Genomic DNA, 24,502 nt, shown 5'->3' on the forward strand with positions numbered 1-24,502 from the left:
CTTAATTAATTCTCCTATCAGCTTAATTCATGCTTAAAATGTTAAACTAAATAACAAGTTTTAAATGTTTCACATAAGATTGTTATTGAATAATGCATTAGGATTTGTGTAAGTGTTTTCAAAGGCTTCATTTTCAATGTTTACCTAGTTTGAAAGAATGCTTTCACCTAATTAAACTCCACTATAATTCTGTAAGTTATCATCACGATCCACTGAACAGTTTAATATCTTCTATCGATAACCTATTTTATTAGACAGTATATGACAGCAACACAACAATGACATGACAGGGTAATTTGACATTAGACATAGCCAGATTACTAAAGTAATATCAGAGATCAACCACTTGGAGAAATAACAAATAGTAAAGGCATAACATGTCTGGTGACTGAGAGCAGCCAAACCACCATGATCTAGTTCTTTGGAAAAGCATGAATAAACAGTGATTCAACTTGGTGGTTCTTTAAAAAAAAAAAAAAAAAAAAAAAAAAAAAAAAAAAAAAAAAAAAAATCCCTGTGGGAAAACTCTGCTTTTGACTGTTGCCAGTTAAGTGGAAAGAGAGCAGTGCCCAGCCTCCTTATTTGCTGAGGCCATTCTTTCCTTTGGTCAAAAGCACGGATTAGATTATTGGCAAATATCCCACCTGCATGCATTGCATAAAACATCAAATTGTATACAATAAATCTAATTCTATATAAAATAAAATTGACCCTTTAAAGATTAATAAGTGACATAGATGCATGTTTTTTTTTCCAGTACATCCATTTTGACAAGCATATTTTAGCAGTATAGTTTATTAATTAGGTTATGTAAATAAACAGTTAAACCACTCAAACGTGGACAAATTGAAAAAGCTACAATTACTATCTACATACAGACATAATGTTGTCAGTAGCATATTCTGCTATACACCAGAATATAACTTACAGTTGTATGGCTAATTATGTGTTCATATAAAAAACAGAATAGAGAGAAATTGAGAGAGAAAATGAGAGAAACTGTCAAACTCTGTCGCCATCTTGTGGATTTTTTTTTTATTTTCATTTGTATTTTTTGTAGGGTTGGGGGGATCTCAGTGTTTCTGCAATTCTAGCAAAAAGAAATCCAATTGGGGATCTAGATAAACATAAAACACAAACAAAATTATCAAAGCAAATAGGTAAAGTAGGTTACAGCAAATGTAAAGGTACCATGCAATGGTGTGTGTTCCCTAAGGCTGAGTAAAAACTAAATAATCCATCTGAACAGAATACATTTTTTAAAAAAAACAAGGGGGTAGGAAATTAACATGTTTACATCTCAACAATGACTGCTGGCAAATATTATTATGAGGAAATCAAGCTGTTGGAAAGTTACGCAACTCACGTTTTCTGCACGTGCAGGGAAGACCTCGCAAGCAGTTTGTGACACTCATTAAACTACATTAAATTCTTTACATAAATGAGTACTTAAAGTATATTCCAGAATGGTTTTTTCACGATATATATGAATTATGTAAAGAAAAGAAAGTGTGATTTTTAGGATGACTCATCCTCGTAGGGGCGTGGAAACAACCTGTCCCCTTACGTCACCCGCGGTTTTAACCAATGAGAACACAGGGATGCAAACTAGCAGATTGTTCTAGGAAGTGGGTTGTCAGATCTCTAATGCTACTTCAGCTAGGACAGCTAGCTGGGTTTTTTTTTAAATTTTCTTTCTTCTTCTTTTTTTTTTTTTTCAACAGAGGACTTTCTGTTTGATAGAGACACGATAAACAAACAAATGAAAAGCCACGAACAACTGGAAGAGCTTGTCGCTTTGAAGAGGCGAGGACTAATTTTTCCCCCCAGCTCGGTGAGTACCGCGAGGATGCTGCTGATGTCGATGTTTATTATCTGATGCTACATCTTTTAAACTACAGGATTTAATCCCATTAATTGCTCCATGATATTGTACATTTATTTTTTTTAAAAAAACAAAAAAACCCCACAACATTTAGGTGAGGATTAGGTCTGGATTGAAGTTGTTTTTATTTAAAATTGGAAGCTGTTGCGGAAAATAGTGGATGTGTGTGGACATAAAATTAGTTCATAGAGCAAATTTCAGGTTTTGCCACAGCAAACCAACATGCAGTGACCAGGTATGTTAATGGTAACATTTCAGTATGTTCCCTCAGGGCTGTGAAACGCTGCTGTCTTGCTGTGAGTCGTGACAAAAGAGAAGTAGGAGCAACTGCTTTGAGGCAATATTGACCCATGTTTTCACTAACATAGAGCAGCCAACTTTACATTAGATATAACATTAAGATACACACTCTGAGCTTGGTTATAAACCATTTATTTAGTTTATTTTTTTCGAACAAATGAAAGAAAAAAATATGTACTTACATACATATGTACATACACACACGTTTTCCATACATATACATACTAATTAAGAAAATAATAATGACAAATATTAATATTAATAACCATAATAATAATAATTCCTCATCAATTCGATAGTTAAATAAATTCGTGAGATAAAAGGAGTTCGAAAAAGGAGTGGGAAGAAGTGTACACTTATTGGGTATTCCCATCACTTTCTACTCATCTAGTTTTCCATTCAGTCGCTGCACATCACAACATACTTATTTACATTCACATATTTACACGTACACACACGTTTCCATATACCTCCATTCATATAAACATATCTACGCAGATATACTACATACATACATATGCTTACAGCCATATCTACAAAATATTACGTAAATATCCATCTACTTATAATATTCCTTATATAATTCTTTTTTTTTTTTTCATTTTTATCCCTCATCCATGTACTTTTTCAAAATGAAATTTTTGTACCTCTTTTTGAATATATTTATGTTTATGCTTTGCTTTAAAAAGCAACTAACTAGGCATACTGCCGTTTCTTTGGAAAGAAACTTTGTCTGATCGGTTAGTTCTGCTGCAAGTAAACAAGTTTTGGTGGGGTTATATTTAATTGAACTAATTTGATGCTTCTAAAAATATCTAACACTATCTCTATTTTGGGGGGGATTTTGTTAACATGTAAACCTATTAAGTGTAGTAGGTTTAGACTTAGGTTATTTCTGTAAGTAATCAAATTTTGATTTCCTTGATATGTGGTTTGAAGTGTGAAAAAATAGTCAGACAATTTATAATAAACTACTGAATTTAACAGTGATTAGTGACAAAATGATGAAGATTACAATAATCTCAAAATTGGTAAATGGACTTGTACTTCTATAGCGCTTTTCTAGTCATACAGACCACTCAAAGCGCTTTACACTACTTGTCACATTCACCCATTCACACACACACTCATTCAACACACTCATACCCCGATAGGCACATCAGGGGGCAGTTTGGGGTTCAGTGTCTCGCCCTAGGACACTTCGGCATTTCAGAGGAAGCCTGGAATCGATCCCCCAACTTACCAGTTGAAGGACAACTGCTCTTCCTCCGAGTGCTTAATTATTCTAAATATATTGTTTGTGAAAACAGAAACTGTTAACCAGCTAAATGAATTAATTGTAATAACACTAAACTTCTTGGGTGACTGTTTCAGAGCAAGCTTGTGACTGTGAATAAATTACCACAAAGACTGACAAATGAGATGGAAACCTACATTCTTTTACTTAATTGGGTAACTTTATTGTAATGTTGTTGTTTATGAATTTCCCTTTTCATTCTTTGTGTTTATTATTTTTTTTTGTCTTTCATAGATTTGACCATATCACTGTGATTTCACACCTCTTCATATATTTAGAGCTTCGGAACGAGTTGTTATTGGAGGTGAAAATGTAGGTACAAACTTTTATTCCACTTTGTTAAGCATTGTTTATTTTATCACCAGTTGCAGTAACACACAGTTACAGCTCGTTCTCTTCTATTTTCTGTAACTTCTTGGTAATTGCTCTGTCATTTGATTTGTGTGATAATCTCAACTTCCTTTTTTCATCATATGATCTGCCTCTCTGATTATTTACAGTTTGTGTTTATAATGACTTTGTTGATGCTTTCAACTGTGTTACACCACAGCCGAGTCGTTGGATTGGATTACAATGTTAATTAATAAGTAAAGAATGACTGTATTTTGCTGGATGTAATGATTTATAGAGTGATGTCAGCATTTCTGTCTGCAGGGCTTCCTATTGGTGGTGTTTAATGTAATTAAGATAAGTGCGTTAAATAACCCACTAGGCCTTATCTGACTGAGATGTTCTCACTCTTTATTCCTATAGATCTTTTGCTGACAGGCACCAACAAGAATATTCAGGTTAGTCGAAACTAATTTTTACTTAATCATTTTTTTCTTTTTCTTCTTCATAAAATCTCTAGCCTGATCAGTTTACCAGAAGCTCAAGAATAAAAATTAGAGAATAGATTTATTTTGTAAGATAATCATTATGAATAGATGTTTGAATAAATTAAGCGAGTTAAAAAAAAAAACCTAACCACTTGCTTATTACAGAATATTGTGTTCTTCTGTTTCATTTTTTAGCATAACCATGAGCTCCCACGAGTCAGACGTGAACACCATCTCTCCAGAGATGCCGGCTATGTTTGACGGCATGAAGCTGGCGGCTGTGGCCACAGTGCTCTACATAATCGTCCGCTGCTTGAACCTCAAGAGCCCCACCGCACCCCCGGACCTCACTTACCAGGACACGGCCCTCAATCGCTTCCTTCTCAAGTCCTGCCCTCAGCTGACCAAAGAGTAAGTTGCATTTTTAGCTTTGTGTCAGTCAGTTAAGGCGTTGCCATGGAAATGAAGCTACTGCTGGACCATCTGGAGCTGCAGAGAAGGTAGCAGTTTGTCTGCCTGAGGTCCATCTGTCATCAGTGTTCCTGAGCGTGGCAAATGTCATCATCAGAAGTGTTTGCCTTTAGCATCAGTCCATGCATGAATTAAACACTAAGCTGTGTTTTTGGGTTTATACCACTGGTAGACAGGGTTTTATTACTTTGCCTGCTTTATGAATATAGACTCATTCATTGCGCTTAAAGGGGATTTGCATTTATGGAATTTGCATTTATTTAAAATAGTGTTGATTTTTCTGTTTTGTTTGTTTGCTTTTTTTTAAAAGAGCAAGTTTTCCCTGTGTTTCCTGCAACAGGTTTGTTGCATAGATTGAACATGTATTTTACAGGAAAAGCTCTTTATTCTTTCAGCCAGAGTAAATGTAGTCACTCTTTTTGCTGTCCTAGTACTTGATAGGAGCTCTGCTCAGCAAGGAGACTCTAAAAGCACACGAGAATCTCTATTTATATAACCGATTGTTACAGAGCCCTTTGCCTTTCAGCTGTAGGATCAGAGAATTGTGAAGCAACACTTGTTTACACTGGTGCCTAGTTTGTTATTATACCTCTTGATCACATTCTGACCAGCATACTGTCATGCATTGCCTTATTTGAACTGAACCAATTAAACTCTTAGAATCTGTCTGTATTAAAGTAGGAAAGTCACGTTTCTATCTCGTAATGCTCCCCTGTGTTGTTGCGTAAGGGATCGATTACTCAGTGGAAAGGATTGAAGGGGTGTTTTAAGGTTAATGGAGTCAAGAGCATTTTTGTCTGTCTGTGTTTGGTAACCTGTACACAGTCTTTCAGGCCATTACACAGAACAGTAGAAATGTATTTTTACTATATTTCTTTAGCTTATTTTGCCAGGGACTTGTTTAAATTGACCATCATATAGTTACCATGAATGACATGATTTATGTTGTTGTTCTGTGTTCTTGTTCACGGCAGTGTTTTTAACTGTTAGGACAAACTATTCAGTATTATTTATTATTTATACCAGAGTTGAGTGTGACTTGGAAATTTTCAAACCACACTGATGCACATGTTTCCTGTTTTACTGTTGCCTAACAGCTACGTAGGAAAATAGTCAAATGCTGTTTAAATAGATAATATTTACAGATGTAGAAAATGTTATAAAAAGATTGAACCATTCTGTTGTAACACAAAGAAATTATACGATTTTTGAATAGTTAGATTTTGTTAACAAAAGCAAAATAAAAACACAGAAATACAGATTACAAAAATGCCCTTTGAGTTTAATAAAGTTTCTGAATCTCAATGTTACGGTAAAAAAAAAAAAAAACCTGGTCAGTAATCTGTTGCCTGCTTTGGATGAACTTCGCTAATCCGGCAAGGTGCATTTCTTACTGTTCACATGACAGCAATGAGGTTATCTTCTTCTCGTAGCTTAGCTTAGTACCTTCTAGAAAGTGTGGATCGGCTTTAATTACAGTTACTGTACGGGCTCGGAGTAGTTACAGTATCATCACATGGGAGTGGTCTGCTCTTTGACAAATGTCTTATGTAACAGTGGATGTTTTAGGTGCAGCAGTTGTTGTGGCCACAGGAAGATGTGAGGAAACACAAGGTCAAAGTGCTTGTGTAGCTGTTGATGTTACCAAACCCCTTGACTGTTGGCAGCTGCTACATGTCTCCGTCTTGCATTCTATGTACTCTGCATGTCAGTGTCCACAAAGCGGCTCTGGTTTAGTTTATTGCATGGCTGAAGTAGCTTTTCCTCTGAATGGCTCACTCTTCATTTCATTATCAGCACATCTAACAAGAAAAAGAACAGATATTTTGGATAAAGAGTGAGAGAAGATAACTAAAATATTTGTAAGAAAAAAGCTGCACAGCTGAAGGTTTTTGTGTACATATCCTGTTTAGTTTGTCTGCAATTGCTCAAAACATTATGCTGAAGAACAATGCAACATAAGCAAAACAGACATGACTGATCACTGAAGCTCAATACATTATCCTAAAGATGATTTTCCTGTCAAGCTGCACACATTACTTTGTTCTGAAGGTTGAATTAAGACAGTGATTTAGTACAATGCTCAACATTATGTAACCCAGACTCCTACAGTTAACTCCCACAGACATGTCTCTGGAATTCAAGTATGCATACCAAGCATAACTTAGCAAAACATAGCAACAGACTGACATGAAACATTGATCCTGGGTGCATGAAGTGATCTTTAAAAAGCAACAGTACAAATGGGACTTAGTATGCAAACTGGGTTATAAAGTTTATGTATTGTGCAAATGTATGTGCTTAGGCCAACAGAGTGCTGAAGCTGGTTCTTATCATGCACATAATGTAAATGGAGCACATCATTTTTCAGGATAAAATGTGATAGTCCAGTATTGTGTTTTCCAGGTACATTCCTCCCTTACTGTGGGGTAAGAGCGGTCATCTCCAAACTGCACTGTATGGTAAACTTGGCCGCGTGAGCTCACCTCACCCCAACGGAATCAGGAAGTATTTACCCATGCAGGACGGGGCCACTGCAACTTTTGATCTATTTGAACCACTTGGGGATCATCGAACAGGAGGTGAAGCATTTCATCCTTAAATGCATTCATTAACCAACATGTTTTCACTTTTTCATGGACAGTACAAGGGCAAGAAAAAGTATGTGGACTGTGGATTTATTTAACATTAGCCAGCTAAGAAAGTTCTTTTACCTTATCTAATACAGGGGTGTCCAAAGTTTGATCTTGAGGGCTGCTGTCCTGCAAGTTTTTGATGTATCCCTGTTTCAACACACCTGGCTTACATTGAATGGATCCAACAGCCTTTGAAGTGATTAGTTTATTAGACTGATTAGTTTTTTTCAGGTGTGTTGGAACAGGGATACATGGAAAAGCTGCAGGATTGTGGCCATTCGAGGACTGGAGTTGGACACTCTTCATCTTATTTACGTTAAACACACTGATAAAACATATAAAATGCACATGCTTGACTGCTGCAGCACTGCTTGGAAAAGCAGGTAAACGTTTGAATGCAATAAATAATCCAGCCTCTTTTTTTTTTTTTTTTTTTTTTTTTTTTTTTTTTTTTTTTTTTTGTCTGTTTTTTATTTATTAGAAGTATAAGGCCCCTGAGTCAAAATAGTTCCCTTGTGTTTTGAGGACCACACATATTTTCCACCCTGACTGCACTTTTAAAATCAATAGTTCAATACCAGTGGGTTATTTTATCTGTAAAGTATTCACTAGCTTTTTCTTGCCTCTGAACTTATCAAATTGTAACTATTTGGAATTTAAATGCCATGACAAAGATTGAAATCAGAAATATTTTGTACTTTGTACTGTAATTCTACTGCTGCTACTTCTGTCTAGTCTTTTTTCATGCAACACCTATTGAGTGTTTGTTCATCCTGGACGTGGAACCCCTCCTGTGCTGATCTTCTTGAGGTTTCTTCTATTTTGTTGTTCATGATTGAGCTCTTCCTTATTTAATTTGAGGGTATCAGAAAATGTAAAACCTACTGGGATAAAAGTTTATCCCAAGGGTTTTATTTGACGAAACCATGAATTTTATTTATTTATTTATTTTACAAAAGGTGGGAATAAAAGACAAAAGCTTGACTTGTGTTAAAACAAGACAAAGTGATGCTGTGAAAGGTTTAGTGTTGAAATTTGAATTATTTTCTCTGGTTTTCTAGGTCAGCTAATAGAGCAGATGTGTTTTCTGTGGTTGATGTACAATGTGTGTAGTGAAGTTGTGAGATGAGAACTGTTTTATTGATTGATTGCTCTGTTTGAGGGCATCAGCTGAACCCCGACTAGATCTTGGTGCCCTCTCAGTACATTTAAACATCATGTAACAAGGAATGAAACAAAAAGTAGCATCACTGTTTTCTTTGTATTTGGTTAAATCTGTTCATGAGGGAGAAACTGGCAAATCCTTTATATCAGATTTGCTGAAATGCTTTGAATGCTGAATTATTATGGTGATCTGTCTTACTAGGAGAGTGTCACCCTCTCCTTCCTATAGTCATTTGCATTGTTCTCACTGGCAATTATCTCTCCAATTCACCCACCTGTTTTGTCAGATGACATCACCATGGTGATATGCCCTGGTATTGGTAACCATAGTGAAAAGCATTACATCCGGACCTTTGTGGACTATGCACAGAAAGATGGTTACCGTTGTGCTGTGCTTAACCACCTGGGTGCTCTTCCCAACATCGAGCTGACCTCTCCACGCATGTTCACTTATGGTAAGAGCTACAAACTGACTCACAGTTTATTTCCTGCCTTTTCACACTGTTGGGTGTTTGGAAATCTCAGATCAGGTTTGAAATGACAAAAGGACTTCTTTTGGTGCCCACAATGTCACTTCTAGCTCAACCTGCCTGCATTTGAGGCTAAAAGAATTGCAGTGAGCACAGTTTGAAGAAGAAAAAGAAGATATCCTTTGTTGGTATCATAACTTGCTTTTCTTCTAACTTGTCTGTGAGATACTTTTTTCCTCTTGCATCATCTTTAACTTAGACAAACGTTGGCATATTATTTCGGTAAAGGCGATAACTCTTACTGGGAAGGTGGACAAATGGAAGTATTCCTGAAATAGAGGTAATGAGAGCCGAGATTCTTTTAGAGCCCACAGAAACCTAAATCTGATACGTTGATCTAAAGGCACCTTCAGCCAGAAGCGCTGAGCAGAATAAAAAGCTTCCACCTTGTAGAAGGACTGCTTCATTTATTGATTAGTAACTTTATACCGTGTCTTTTACAGGATGCACATGGGAGTTTGCGTCCATGGTTGGCTACATCAAGCGGGCGTATCCCCAAACTCAGCTGATTGTTGTGGGTTTCAGTCTGGGTGGGAACATTGTTTGCAAGTTCCTGGGCGAGAGTGTGACCAACCAGGAGCGAGTGCTGTGTTGTGTGAGCGTCTGTCAGGGCTACAGTGCTCTCAGGTGGGTTTATGTCCTCTCATCTCTTAATTCATTTGTACCATCAAAGCTACACATATTTCTAAGCTCAGCAATGCTACAAAATGATCAGTGCTCTTACATAATATGATCACATGCTTAAGCATGAGTGTACCAAGCAGCTCTGTTCAGCCAGCTAAACCATCAGCTGTTACCTTTATCATATTCAGATTCTGGTGCATAAAAACTCACATTGAGTGCTTGCTCCTGGTCTGCATTGTTTAAAGGGGTGCTATTATGGTATTTGGAGTTTTCTGAGCTTTCTACAGTGTTACAGGGTTAAACCCTCATCAGACATGTGAATGGCACCATTTTTTTTATCACCTAAATGCATGTTTGAGTTTGAGTTTGAGTTCCAGCACTCTCTCCCTTTGGTTTCTATGGCGACGAAAAACGCATAGTTTTAGAGAGTTTTTTCTACCTGGAAATCCTTGTGACGTCCCGGGGGATAAGGTTCGGTGATTGGTTACCTTCTACTGGTTAACAAGGGCATGTACAAATACATCAGGCGGGTGGAAAACGTCAGATAAAGTTATTTCCAACGATGGCTGATGAGTTTACCAAAGAGAGACATCCTGCTGCATTCGTTGCTGTGGGTTGCTGTTTTCCGTTTTCAGGGTCTGATTCAGGTTCCAACATGTAGGGCTGTATGCTATGTGTTGACATTGTATTTTGTTTTTTTTAATTGAGTTCATATGAACCTAATCCTTCTGTTTATGAGATGTTACAATGACGGCGAAAGCAGGTGCGGTGCGCGCTCCCGATGTAGTGCAGTGGTGGGAGGCGGGGCTTAATGCGGAAGAGTCTCAATCCACTCGTTTTGCCCACAAGCTGATCTGACAGCCTACAGAGAGGGTCGGTCTGAAGTAAATAAAGTGATTTGTGACAATAACTTGATCAATCCCAGTCCTTCTGGGCTCAGAAATAAAAATAAATTAGCCTGAAATGCACATAATAGTTCCACTTTAACTTTCTCAAGAGCAGATGATTTGTTTGGTAGCTGAGACTCTATAAATTGTGACCTGCTGAAAACATGCAAGCCTAGCGTAAGGTTGCATGTTTCAAGTATCAGTGCATGTGGACGCTATTATGCATTCATGCTGGATTTCTAATGTAGGCAGCATCTCTTGGCAGATTTGACAGGCTGGTTCTGTCAAAGGACAGCATGGAAAGGGTTTGTTGAGGCCTTTTGTGATATGGGGTTTGCATTTTATTTTTGCTTTTAATGAATAGATTGGGCTTTAAGTTGGACTTTTATAATTGTTCATTCAAAGCTATGGCTGTTAATTATTTTCTTTCATTTGTTTGTTTTATTTGAACTTAAAATTAATAAAAATGCCACAGTTATTTTTTCTTAATGGTCATTGTATCATTTTGGCTTCAGTTTGCCTCTGTTGCTGAGTTGCATATTGATACCCGACACCATCATGTCTTTCTCCTCGCCAAGCTCTTTGTCCTGTGGATTAAACAGGACATTCAGTGTAGTTTGTGGAATGTAGACAGGCTGCACAAAGCTAACTTCCTGTGTGTTTGTCTTTTTCTCTCAGGGCTCAGGAAACATTCCTACAGTGGGATCAGTTTAGACGCTTCTACAATTTTCTCATGGCCGACAACATGAAGAGAATCATCCTATCACACAGGTGCAACCACAAAGCTTTAACCAGTTTAAGAGCACTGTTTCACTACACTTTCTTCTCATTCAAAAACTATCAACTTTACCCAAAATAATTGCTTTAATATTATATAATTAGAAACCACATAACTGTTTACTCATCTGAACTCATGTACAACCCCATGAAAGTTCAATGATTTGAATAAAACAAGGATGTAAAATCCAATGTTGGGAGAGTTCAGACTGGGTTATATTATGACAATATTAGGACCAATATTACGATTACGATGATTGTATGATATAAATCAACATTGGATTGACTTTCACTGTATAGATAGGGCTGAGAGATGAGACCGGGTGCAATGTGAATGTTAAATTAGCTGTTGTTAATGGGTGTCTCTGTGAAATTCAGTCGTGTTACTTTAAAATAAATGGAATCAAAAAGGTTTTTTTTGTTGTGCATACGTGATCCCTGTTGCAAAGTTGTGTCTATACATGAGCAGTTTTCATTGTGAACTGGCACTAATGTAAAAGAAAAAAACAGAATTTTAAATGCATTTGTATTTACAACAGGCACAGCCTGTTTGGAGGAAAATCTATCAAAATGGTAGACGCTGATCTCAGTCGATTGTACACAGCGACGTCCCTCATGCAGATCGACGACAACATCATGAGGTGAGCAGAGATTTCAGAATATTTTTGGTCAGAAGTAGATATGTCTGAAATGTTTTTGGCGTTTTAGTTGAACTCTCTTGGTATTAAACCTTGTTGGGATTTTTCATTGACACTTGTTTTTGTCTGTTTTCAACAGAAAATTTCATGGTCATGGCTCGCTCAAGGAGTACTATGACAAAGAGAGTTGTGCAAATTATATACACAATGTAAGAACTAAATTTGGCAAAATATTTTTCCCTTTTCGGTACTTTTTGTTTGATGGATTGAAATGTTATTCTTTCACTTTAAGGTAAATGTGCCACTGTTGCTGGTCAACTCTTCAGACGATCCTCTGGTTCATGACTCGCTGCTCGCTATCCCTCGAACACTAGCAGGTAATTGCCACGATCTGTCATGATCACAGCTACTTTTGACTCACTTTGTCTTAGCAAAAACAAAGCACATTTTTCAGACATTTTATCATCTTTCAAAGATTGTTAACTTAAATGTGTGACCACTGAATTTCTAATATGATATAATTCTGCTCACATTTTAGTAATGGGCTCAAAACAATGACGCAAACAAAAACTATCCTCAATCCCAGAGTAAATCATTGACTTTAAAGGAGAGTTGAATTTAATGATGAAAGCCACTGTTTAACCGTTTAATCTGCTTCTTCTATTTGCAGCACAAATGCAAAAAGCAAGAGAATACTCAAACCTCTCTGAATTAGCGTAGCATCACTGTCTTGTTTAACCAAAGGCAGTCATCGAATCTAAAATATTAAAAAAAACAAACAAAAAAAAAACACCTCAGCAGTCTCAGAAAGGCCTCTGTTGAGTTGGCTCTGTACTGTGACCAGAAGCGGGTGGGGCATTCAGTTCAAGCCTATGAGTAATGTTTTCTGGTGTGTCACAGCTGCTGAAATACTCACCTAAAAATATAACAGTGTGGTCCTCTTCTGTTTTAAATTCATTTGACTTCATCAAAGATTTCTAAAAGCACTTTAATTACTTTGAAAAGACTAATAGAAACGTAATACGTATAAAATAACACAATGTTGTGGGCATCAGGCTTTTGTTTTCTTCTACCTATACTTTGTTTAGTTACTGCCCATTTTTTATGTTGAAGATGGAAAATTTCCCTTGTAATATCACATGTGGGTGTGTGATTCCTGACTGAAGGAATATGCTACTTTTTCTAACACAGAAAATAGAGTTGCTGTTCAGAGAGCAGCATTTACAAAAAAGTCTCTCAAGCCAAAAATATGACAGTGATTCGCATTACTAAGAGGAAATTGCTAAATAGAAATATGCTCATTGTGTTGATGCTAAAATTAGCTTAGATTAGAAATATTCATGTATAAATGTACGAGTTTAGAGGTCACTATTTAATCAATTCTGTACAAGAGTTACATTAGAATTAAGAAAAATAAATTGATGAATTTATTTAGATCTTCTCGTTTTTGTGGCAGGGAGGACCTATAAAAATTAATTTAGCTTTTTAATTTAAATTTGTCTGCTGTTCCCAGAAGAGAAGCAGCCATTTTAACACATGAAACAAATGTTTTAACACAGTCATGTCGCAGTTATTGATGTTCCTGTGTTCAGGTCTTTTTTTAATCATGTGAGCTGGTCTCCAGGCCATTTGGTTCCAACCTGCCTGGTATGCGAAAGGCTCCAGGGTCTGGCTAACCACTTATTTGTGTAAGGACAGCCCAGCAGCTGTCATAAATACTGTACAGTGGTGGTTAAAGCCCTGTGGGAACCTAATCACTGTTCATCTACATCAGGCTCCCCCACTAACCCAGATAAGAACAACAGAATAAAGACATTCAGGCCAATCCTTTTTACGAGACCACTCTGCCTGGTTGTCTCTCTGCAGAGGTTTTTACAGCAATAAGAAAAGAGATTAATGTTCATTTTAGTGTGAAAATGACCTACTTTAAACTTCAAATGGTCTCAGCCATTATCATAGTTTTTAAAAGCCATAACCAAATACTTTACTCTCATAAGGTATCCATTAGTACAATAATATGTACAGAACCACAGTTATGTTGTTTTATTTCTAATTTGTTTGACAGTTTTTCACTTTTGAAAGGTTTTTCATTTCATTAGGTAATGGTTAAAATGTGTTTTTACAATATTCCAACAATGTTTTTAAATGTTACAGGACTGTCTTCATGCCATCATTTTATATTTCATTTGCTGAAATATTTCACTGGGCTTTTGACGGTATTTATGAACCTAATCACATAAATTTACTGCCTTTTTGAGTAGAATGGTGGTAAAATATGCTAATCCCTCTATAGAGAAGTCAAAATCTTCCAAAGCCAAAGTGGAAAAATTGAGACCTCCATTTGTTTTAGTAAATAAGGGACAGGTGTGTCCACATAGTTTTGGTCATATTATTGCACCCAAACAACTAAAAGAATGTCTGTGCAACAGCAGTCAGTCAAGGCAAACCTTGTGTGTCAGTGTTTATTCATTAGTTTTTTAAATCATCCCCGATGTTCCACCAGAAATATTATTGAAGCCATTAACAAAAAATCCAGCTGCTAGAAGTTTATTTAAGCTGTTATCAGCTTATCCATGCATACACCCTCATTATCTGAACAGATACAGTCTTTGACATGCCCATATTTGGGCATTTGTCCTGGGCTGGTTTTCCTCTGCTCATGAGTAAACGCTGAGCAGTGCTCAGAGGAGTAATATCTGTGTACTTTGTCATCTTTCAGCAAAGAAGCCAAATGTGATCTTTGCCCTGACACTTCACGGAGGCCACCTTGGCTTCTTCGAGGGAGAGGTGCTCTTCCCCCAGCCCCTCACCTGGATGGACAAAGTCATCGTAGGCTACGCCAATGCCATGTGCCAGTGGGAGAAGCAGAAACCACCGTGCCAAAGTGTCCACCTGAGTGAGATCTCCTGCTTGGAAGAGAAAGCTTAAAACTTTTATTTCTCATTTGTTCTCTTCCCTTTCACACCCTCCCCCCTCTCCAGCACCCCTCTCCCTACACTGCATGCACCAAGGAGACAATTAAAACTGCTCTCTCGTCTCTGCCTTCTCCTCTGGTGTTAACTAATCACAACCAACACACACCTCCTGATCACACACCTTTACCCCTTTCCTCCTTTTTTTTTAATCACCATCACCTTACAGTGTGTGAACAGACAAAAATAACTAACTGCGTTCCTGCTTGTTTCCAATGCGGGGACTCAGAGCTGGAACATTTTGTCACGCTACACCTACACATCCGTGACACTTGGCTATTAAGGCACTGACCAAATACGACATGAGGTTAAGTCAAGCTGCCATTAAAAGAAAAATGGAAGAATGACTTCAGAGGAAAAAAAAGAGCACACAAGAAGCCTCCTGTAATAGTAAGCAAAGACTGTACAACAGTCGGTGCCTATTTTACTGCACCTATAAGAATCTCACTGCTTATCACCGCCAAGGCCATGTAGCCTAGTCTGCTGTCTTAACCAATGCAGCATCTTTATAGTATGTCTGTATGTATGTAGCTCACAGATGGGGTGAGCGCACCTGTGTATGCCTGTGTCAGCCATGAGTTCAGGCCCATGATGGGGTATGTGGTCTTTGTTTTGAGTTGGTGTGATAGAAATTTCTGGTCTGTTGAACCTTTTAATGTCAGTTGCTTTGAGTGAATTGTTGCTGTTTGTAGTAAATGTGTCGCAGGAAAAAAGAAAAGTGTTACAGTGGGATTTTATGCATCATTTCCAGCTCATAAGATCTTCCTGGTACTCACGTTTGGCACTTGAAAGAAAACAGTTCAGTGCTTGGCAAACATGGCCAGGGATCAGTCCATGGAAGGATCCATGCACATTCCCACAGGCGCATTCTATCACTTTGATTCAGTGCACTTTACACTCTGTATACCACAATCTCTTCTTTTTTTCTTATTAATAGGAGTGCAGGTATGAAGATTATGAAGGGATCAAGATGATAACAAAAAGTTAAATGACTCGAATGTTCCTTGTGTCGTATGCTGTTTTGTGTCTTTGAGCCCTCTTACTTTCCCCTGCCTTTGATCAGCTGCAGGTCCAGCTAAGACTCTTGTCCTCTGCTTAGTGCACAGAAACAGGCCTAATACTTAATCCACTTTCTTTGGTGCAAACATCAACCAGCAGACAATAACCTTGGTTTTAGAATATTCCAAATATACTATACAGATTTGCCCATGTGGTGCTATTAAAGGGACAGTTCAGCAGTTTGAAGCAGTTTTTTTTCTATCTGAGCTGTGAGGTGTGATAAGTAGGAGGGCTGAAGATACCAAAGACAAACCAAATGTTTATTTTAGAGGATTGTTCATAAAATATTGGTGATTGTCACATTGTATAATTAGATGACAAAGATGCTGCGTGCACAAAAGAAGATGCATTTTAATTCTAGGGATTTTTTTTTCTTGGTTTTGGCAACTGTATTGAATAGCATTTTATATTTTCTTTCTCATGCTGAGCATTTAAGGTGTTGCAGCAATGCAGCTCTAAAACTGCACTAAAAGCTGATCACAAACCTGTCATGATAAACTCATACTGCAATGTTGGGACCTGTGGACTTGTCAAAACACAAATCAAGCTAAGAATTTTTCACAAACCTTGCAGTGAGGACTCAGGTTGCTTCTTCCAAGGTAAATGTTTAGTCATGAAATCTGTGGTCTAAAACCTGCTACTGAACACTGTGATGAGATATGTGGGTGGTTTGAAATGATGAATGAACTGACTGACAACAGTGCCTTTCGTTAGGCTGTTTAGGCCATGTTATATTTTCTAATACCTCTGTGATTAGTATTTATATACATACTTGAAGTTGTAGGGTTTATTTTGAGCTTTTGCATATCTGTACATGAAACGTGCAGCTAGAATATAAGAACAAACAAAACTATAAGAATAAAAAATGGTCTTTTTCAAACACATCAACCAAAAAAAAAAAAAAAAAAAGTCTTCACTGTGGAAGTAGTAAGGTCGAGGGTTCGTTTTCAGACTTTTTATTTTTTTATTTTTTTTAAATATACATTTATTAGAAGTGGATCACTGTAATGATCGCTGCTGTTTTTTCTTCAGCTCAGGGTTTTTGTTAATAACAAGCATCCAAAATATGTACCCTCTCCTCATTACAGTTTGTTCTTTAGTATGTAGACTTCATTGGAGCCATTTTATGTATTGTAAGTTAATAGTCACATGAGTACTTGATGTGGCTGCAAATCATCAGCCTGCTGTGACTGGACTAATGACTCTGACACCTAAAATACTTCTTTTTACAGTGACATCACATTTAATCAGGATCCATGTCATTGTGACAAATACCCAACTCTCTTTCTAGTAAGGTCCTTTTTTTTGCCTCTAATGGCACTGTTGCCATCTGTTGTCAGGGAGAATGAACTACAACTGCCAGACATTCATGGCAAACATCCTCTCATCCACCCACGGTCATATGGTTTATAGTTTAACTTGTCCACAGCTCTCATGTATTCAATTAAAAAAAATCAGGTATGGTTTGGGATTCTTCTGCCTCATCGAAGAATCTGATAAATATTGCTGATACCAGCACTAACTCAGTTTCTGCAGTATGAGCCATTTTGGGTTTTTTTCCAACTTTGCACAAAAATGCAGGCTTGGGTGTATTATTTAGATCTTTTTTTTCTAACTAATTATTTTTTGGTTTATGTATTTTGTATTGTTATGACTTATTGTGCTATTTGCTTGTGAAAATGCAGCGGAGTGTGAGTGTTGAGTCAACATACAGAAGGCACAGATTGTGCCATATCACCACCTCTGATCAACAGAAACCTGAATAAACCAAAAGACTGAATAGGTAGTGTATTAATATATACTAAGGACCAGGAATAAAAAAAAAATAAATAAATAAAAAATCAAGGCAATAATAAAATTGGAGGGATTCTTGTTATCTCAATGCTAATGTGATGGAAATGGTGGCAATGTGTATTAAACCAGAACATGTCACATACATTTAGACAATTATCTCATGGATTGTAGGATCTAAAATGTTGTTTTATTGGTATAAGAATGTGTTCCTCTGTATTTATCCTAACCCCAGTGGTTCAAGACTGCAGGCTCATGTTTGTTTGCTTGGAACTGAAAAAGCCATATAAATCTGACGGCTTTAAACGCAAATAAGTCCAAAACCCAATCATGGATGTACATTGCTCAGTGTTGTGTTCTTTGAAAAATGTGTTGTCATCTTAAAATCTCAGTTCCAAGCAAGAGAATGAGAGCCCACAGCATCTTAATCTTCAGTGATCATTACACAGCTTTAATTTTGTGTTTGCATATATGCTGAAGGACGGTTGAGGGATTTGGTGATAACCTGAACAGACATACAGTCACACAACATGATGTACTCTGATACTGAACATTGGGTGTTTTTGTTGCAGAAAACCAGTGGTGTGTGTGTGTGTGTGTGTGTGTGTGTGTGTGTGTGTGTGTGTGTGTGTGATCTAATTGTGTGAGGAAATATGGTTATTGTGTTCCAAAATAAATTATTTTCTCAAAAGAAAAACATGTCTGTGCTAATTTTACATGATGGTCAAATGACATAGAGAAATCCAACAGCAGCATAAATGACAAAAAATATCAATAATAGATAAATTCACAGCCAAACTACAGCTCACAGATATCACATACGCATTCACACTCAGATAGATAGATAGATAGATATAGATATATATATAGATAGATAGATAGATATGACTTTATGCCATGCGTGCATGCAAGGTGTGTATCGATGTTGTGACTTCAGTGGTTTATTCACAGCTATGGACAGAAAGCTATTTGCAACCTGTTTGTGCATGTGCCGAGTATCTGTAGCTCCCTGAGGGTAGGGTGTTAAAGAATGAGCTTCCCAGATGTTTGAGGCACAGCAGGATTTTTTTGTGGCATCTGAGGACAAAGCTTGAAGAGTTTGAGATGGTTGTAGAGTCTTGCAGTCTTGGCTTATGCACACTTAATGCCAATTTGTAATGTTTCAAGTTAAAATACTGTTATCTATAGAGTCCAGCCATCATAAGGAAGTATAGTCATTTCTGTCCCCAGTGGAAATATTTGATAACCCTAATAGGCTGACTAGTTCTCCTTAATACTGATCCACAGGAACTCTAAGTTTTTTACTCAACCCTAACCTAAGAACAGCGTTTAGGTTTAACATAAAAGCCGCATTTATGGACCAAAATAAGCTTAAAAAAAAACAACAAAAAAAAAAACAACTATATAGTGTAAGCCTTGTTAAACTACTGCTTTTAAGTTATATGAAATAAATAAAAAATCGTAAATAGAAAAGGACATTCAGATGGAGTTACAGACACAAAAAGTATTTATTAAACAGTATCCAATCCAAAGTTACAGGCAAAAAAGATATTTGTGGTACACAAGACACCATGAGTATTCCAACTCCGAGAATACTTGCAGATTTGGAAACAAGGCTGTTGAGACATAAAAATGTTTCCAAGGCACTGCATCAGGAGGCTCCCGCTCCTGAAATAACAATCTAATGCTGGCTTGTTGCCTTCCCAGTTTTCCCTCTGCACACTGTTCCTAAAGTCGTCCCTTTGAGACTGTAAAGTAAAGATTCTGTACAACAGCAACTTGTGTCCTCATGCAAATTTAAAAGTGTTAAAGGCACAAAGTTGTTCTTGTAAAACTGATGTTTAAGGCAAATTAAATCAAATAAAAGTCACTGTGGTTGTGGTTTATAACATCATATTAACTCTCTTATTCTTCCTTTGTTCACACAATAACAAGGAATACTAGTTATGTGAAGTTAATTGTTTTTCCTATCAATTACTCTCTCAGAAATATCTAAACATCCTTTTTTCTTTTCCACTTACATCCCATCATTTGCAAATCATCCCTTGCTCCTAACTCTAGATTCTGTTGTTCATTTCAACTGTCTGAATTACACACAAAACACACATACACACACACAAAAAAGTAACCTAGCTTCAGCATTGTCCACAAAACTGATCATAAACAAAGGATCTTGAGTGAAGTCCTCTACTCTTGGGTTCCAAAAGGGAGGAGTATTTTTTCAGAGAGCAGTGTCTTCAGAGCCAAAGAGCTTGGTGGCGATGCTCTGGTAGTCAGCCACTGGGGCTTTTCCATCAAAATCTGAAGGCAAGATGTCTGCATCAAATTCTTTAAAGTAGCTGTCCAGCTCGTCACCATGAACAAAAACCTGTAGGAAGTAAGGAGCAGTAATCAGACGTGGTGGCTCATATAAATTAAATAAATCTGTAACAGCGGCTGTTTAAGCATACTCTCTCCAGAAGCTTGGCCTTCATGAAGGGTTTAACCACGTTGTATGTGGTGGTGAAATACCAGGGCTGGTGAGTCACATGGACTGCTTTAAAACGGGCGGGAAAAGAGTCCTGCAGAGAAAAACACAACAGGCTCAAATTTTAAACAAAAACCTGAGGATACACATAATGACATTACATTACTTAAATTTAAAGTCTGTTCAGACCTGCAGCATGTCCACCATCTTCTTGAGCTCAGCTGTCTTTATTCCTGAGACATGCTGCATGGTGAAGCCTTTGAAATTCTCAATCAGGACAAATCCATTGATCTGAGTCTCTTCATTTTCAAGCAGTTTTTCCAGGATCACGCAGTATGCTCTTAAGACCTGTTTAACACATACATCTTTATCATAGTATGTAATTAGAACTTCAGTAAGCTATTTAATTAATAAGTAGAATTAATATATAGTTTATATTGAATCTTATCAAATCAAACTTTATTTGTAAAGCACTTTTCATGCCAGGGGCAACACAAAGTGTTTTACATGCTAAGACCAAGTCAAGCATATTGAAATAAAGCAAACACCAAAACTGATAACGTAACAATTTAAAAACACTCTCATTTTCTCTTTCACACAGTCATACACACACACACAGACAGAAAGCATCCCCCTGCACTAAGATGACTCCCTCACTTCTGTCTCTTAACTGAGTGTATGTGCAAATAAATAAACGAAATAAAATATAAAAGTAACAAACATCTGACTTGATGCTGATGTGAGGAAACAATTTCTTTGGAATTCATCCACACCAGGAGCCAGTCCTTCCATGTCCATAGGGGCTGCCGCCACAGCAACCACCCAGGACCCAGATTAAGGCAGGCTGGGGTCCACCCCACAGCCATAAAGCTGTTGGATCCCCTGCAACCCAGGCAGGGCAATCACCATGGCAACAACCCCCAGACCAAGCTGGTAGAGCCCCTGTGTGGACGATTCCCATAAGGAAAACACTATTCTCTATATATTATAAACTCTAAATGTAAATGTAATTGATATAGTCAATGTTTCTTCTGTGGTTAAACAATATAATGACTAAGCTCAGAGTACTTGAAGATTTTATACATTTATATGTAGAGATTTTTTTTCCAGCTAACCTCATCAAAAGTGATCTCCTCCAGGTCCCAGTTGTCAATGTTGAAGAGCATAACCACACGGCCATATTTGTCTCTGCTTGGCAGAACTACAGGGTATCCCGCCTCGATGGTGCTGCGGACTGCCTCGGGGGTCAGGTTCTCAAACAGCTCCGGATACTCTTTCCTGAAGCGCACGTAACCTAGAAGACACACACTTTCTTGACAATCACACTATAAAGTTCTGCATCATCCTGCTGGACATAATTTGTAAATACCTTTTATGTTCAGTACATAACTTATCACTGCAAGTCATTGGTGTGCAAAACACAATGGCACCACTGTCTTCCTTCTGAGCCTGATCATACTGAGGTACAATTTAACAAACACAAGCAAGTTAGAGGCGTTAATGCATCTAGTCAGCAATTAACCTATGAACAAGTTCACATCAGATGCACCTCTCACACTAACAAGTTGTTCTCCAAATACTGTTAATTCTTACTGTAGTATTTTTTTTCTACTGTTCATATACAGGGCTGAATAAAGTCTTTTCTTATCTAAAAACATCAGAAAAAAGCAGGATTGCCTTTGTTTATTCTATTTATTTTAATTGTTTATTGGCCAGAAATTTGTTTGAATGGCATTTATAGTGATGGTTATATTTACAAAGAGTGCATGGTTTTTCTGACAGGTTAACACAACCTTACATGTTACTTACTTAATATCAGTTTTGGCTCCTGTTGGCCACAAGGCTAACAGTTGGGTTAATTTGGTACTTGTGGTAACTATGAAGAATACTTCCAATTATTAGTTTTTTAATTCTTTTATTTTTATATCTGCGTGTTTGTCAGACCAGCTTGGTCATCATAGACATGGTAAAATTCCCAGCAGAACACTGAGTGTTCACAAGTTAAATAAACTTGTTGTCCAATTTGGACACAATGGAGGGCTTTGTGGGGCACAACTCCGGCATCTCAAAGCCCCTAATTAATGAGTACATGCCTCGCCGTCTAAGAGATAGATGGGATTCATGCAAACAAGAAAACAAAGGGGACCTCATCCTTAATTACTGAAGCTTCTGGAAAATGTTTGCAGAAGCTGAATCAAAGCATATGGACGATGAACTGGTGTGGCCAAGAACTGAGTTTTTCTCTGAATAAGAGACCTGATAAAAATCTGTGTGGGGTAACACAGTAGGCGGTCGACTACTCCATTACGTGCCTTTCATGAGCTCGTGGGCTCTGGCAACATCAAACTTTCTGGCTCTGAGGAAGCGCAACAGCAGAGAGTCCGGTTTGTCCCCAAAGCGCTCCTGCACCAGCTTTAGTAGGTCATCTCCTTCCGCTGCCTTATCTTTCATCATAACGCGCAGATCCTTCAGTGATGACACCCGTCTCTCATCTGTCTCATTCAGCTCATCCTTCGCCTACGGATCCAACATAAAACTCTTCTTCAGACCACGACCATGTGTTCAAGAACATAATCTCATTTTTTATCAGAATTTATTTCTCTGCTTTTCTATTGTTTAACCTTTTGTACAGTGTGACCAGGCAGCTTGTGGCATGGCCCAAATACCGGCCCATGATCCTTCACTGTCAGATGTTCCAGCTTTGACCTCATGGCCTGCTCCTCCTCTGATACCATACGAAAAGTTCCAGTCTGCAGAAATATAAACATTTAACAAGCTCAATGGTGTAAACGGGCACACATTGACACTCAAATTTTGTTGCACCTGTATTTTACTCTAACATCCAATCACACAAGCACTGGATCCACTCCAACTCTCTGACCTGCAGCACCAATCGATGCACAACATTTGGTTAATCTGCTTCACATGATTACAGAAAGGACTTTTAAAGCTTTTTCTTAAACACAGCTTAAGGGTACATCTGAGAGCCAGTATCTACTGGTACAATAACAGTATTAAGCAGCATCATGGGCTGACAGTCAAATCTCCAAGAACTAAAGCAATGCTATTTAACTACTGAGCAGGAGCCAGACGTGATAGAGCCAGCATAAACAAAGATAAAGTGACTATGAAGTACTTAAACTTACAGCAGCCATGGTTGCAGTCTCTCAGCAGCTACAAAGAAAGAAGAGTTGGCACAAACAGATTGTGAGAACATCAGACCATAAAAAAGCAGCCTTTATTTAATATTTGGCCACACATGAGTTTGATCTTTTCAGGGTTTTTTTAAGGAAATGCTAAAAGAGTAACAATAACTCCAGTAACTAGTTTATGAGCCACTTCAGTGAAGATTTGCATGGAGAGTATGTTCTTTTTTTTCACTCATTACAGAGCAGACATGTCTTACCTCATAGGCTGATGCAATACGGCTTTTGAGTTGACCTGCCAATTTTTCCACTTTGTTCTACAATATATTTAACTTACACTCTTGTAAACAATGGAAGGAATGAATATTATCTCTGAATCTGGAATCAGAGGCTAGATAAAAAAAAAAGAAAAATGTCTCCTTTGTGATGGAAAAAACTGTATATGTTTTTTACATCTAAATGTTTTTAAAAAAAACCTCAGAGGTACCTTCAATAACACCTTTTTTCTATGCTTACTCTTAATCCATGAAAACAATACATGTGAATAAAAAAAATGAGTCTGATAACCTAAAATATCCTCACATTTAATTTACACATTTGTATTTCAAACTATTCAAGTTTATCTAAATTGTGGAACCACAACATATATGTGCTAAAATAATGTTAAAGTTTGTTGACTAAAAGTAATTAAAAGTGAAGCTACAATTGTTCCATAACTTCCCCTGACATGGGAAAATAAGGTTTACACTTTGTTAAACCTAAAATACAAAACAATAAACTCTGGTGAAATGAATATGCATTGCACAGCCATAACATAACTACACTAAATAACACATTCATTCAAATGTTTGCTGTTTAACATCTAATGAAAGCAGTTTTTTTTTTAGTTTTTTTTTTTTTTTACCAGTTTTATTTAGAAACAGAGCATAAATCAAATCAGAAATACCACCTTTCTTAATTTGCTGATCTTTTCTAGGGGTTGTTTCAAGTAAAGAGCAATGCAGCCTTACCTTCAGCAGACAGGATGAGAGACCTTCAGA

The 24,502-nt window shown here is 37.3% G+C and overlaps 2 protein-coding genes across 2 annotated transcripts; one reads left to right on the forward strand and one right to left on the reverse strand.

Moving 5' to 3' along the window:
• The first annotated feature begins 1,749 nt into the window (after nucleotides 1–1,749).
• Nucleotides 1,750–18,491, forward strand: LOC306754853 (monoacylglycerol lipase ABHD2). The gene is made up of 12 exons (XM_079238949.1): nucleotides 1,750–1,834; nucleotides 3,717–3,794; nucleotides 4,236–4,270; nucleotides 4,496–4,711; nucleotides 7,178–7,353; nucleotides 8,859–9,026; nucleotides 9,545–9,728; nucleotides 11,291–11,383; nucleotides 11,929–12,030; nucleotides 12,167–12,236; nucleotides 12,320–12,404; nucleotides 14,747–18,491. The coding sequence occupies exons 4-12, from the start codon at nucleotides 4,503–4,505 to the stop codon at nucleotides 14,953–14,955; spliced, it is 1,296 nt and encodes a 431-aa protein (XP_079095075.1). The 5' UTR covers nucleotides 1,750–1,834; nucleotides 3,717–3,794; nucleotides 4,236–4,270; nucleotides 4,496–4,502; the 3' UTR covers nucleotides 14,956–18,491.
• Nucleotides 18,492–20,070: 1,579 nt separating this feature from the next.
• Nucleotides 20,071–23,060, reverse strand: rlbp1a (retinaldehyde binding protein 1a; the record flags this gene model as incomplete). Its single annotated transcript, XM_079240610.1, has 6 exons — nucleotides 22,938–23,060; nucleotides 22,629–22,833; nucleotides 21,432–21,610; nucleotides 20,506–20,664; nucleotides 20,300–20,410; nucleotides 20,071–20,217 (listed from the first exon to the last, which is right to left on the reverse strand). Exons 1-6 carry the CDS (start codon nucleotides 23,049–23,051, stop codon nucleotides 20,071–20,073), a joined length of 915 nt encoding a protein of 304 aa, XP_079096736.1. The 5' UTR covers nucleotides 23,052–23,060.
• Nucleotides 23,061–24,502: the final 1,442 nt, after the last annotated feature.

The sequence above is a fragment of the Telmatherina bonti genome, assembly GCF_933228915.1.
Source record: "Telmatherina bonti genome assembly, chromosome: 1".
Classification (NCBI taxonomy): Eukaryota; Metazoa; Chordata; class Actinopteri; order Atheriniformes; family Telmatherinidae; genus Telmatherina; species Telmatherina bonti.

Bases quoted from the DNA above. Each gene is read 5' to 3' on its own strand.
- LOC306754853 (XM_079238949.1), top strand. From the start codon at position 4,503: ATGAGCTCCCACGAGTCAGACGTGAACACCATCTCTCCAGAGATGCCG. The intron at 9,729-11,290 runs GTGGGTTTATGT...TTTTTCTCTCAG, and splicing joins CAGGGCTACAGTGCTCTCAG to GGCTCAGGAAACATTCCTAC. The intron at 11,384-11,928 runs GTGCAACCACAA...TATTTACAACAG, and splicing joins AGAATCATCCTATCACACAG to GCACAGCCTGTTTGGAGGAA.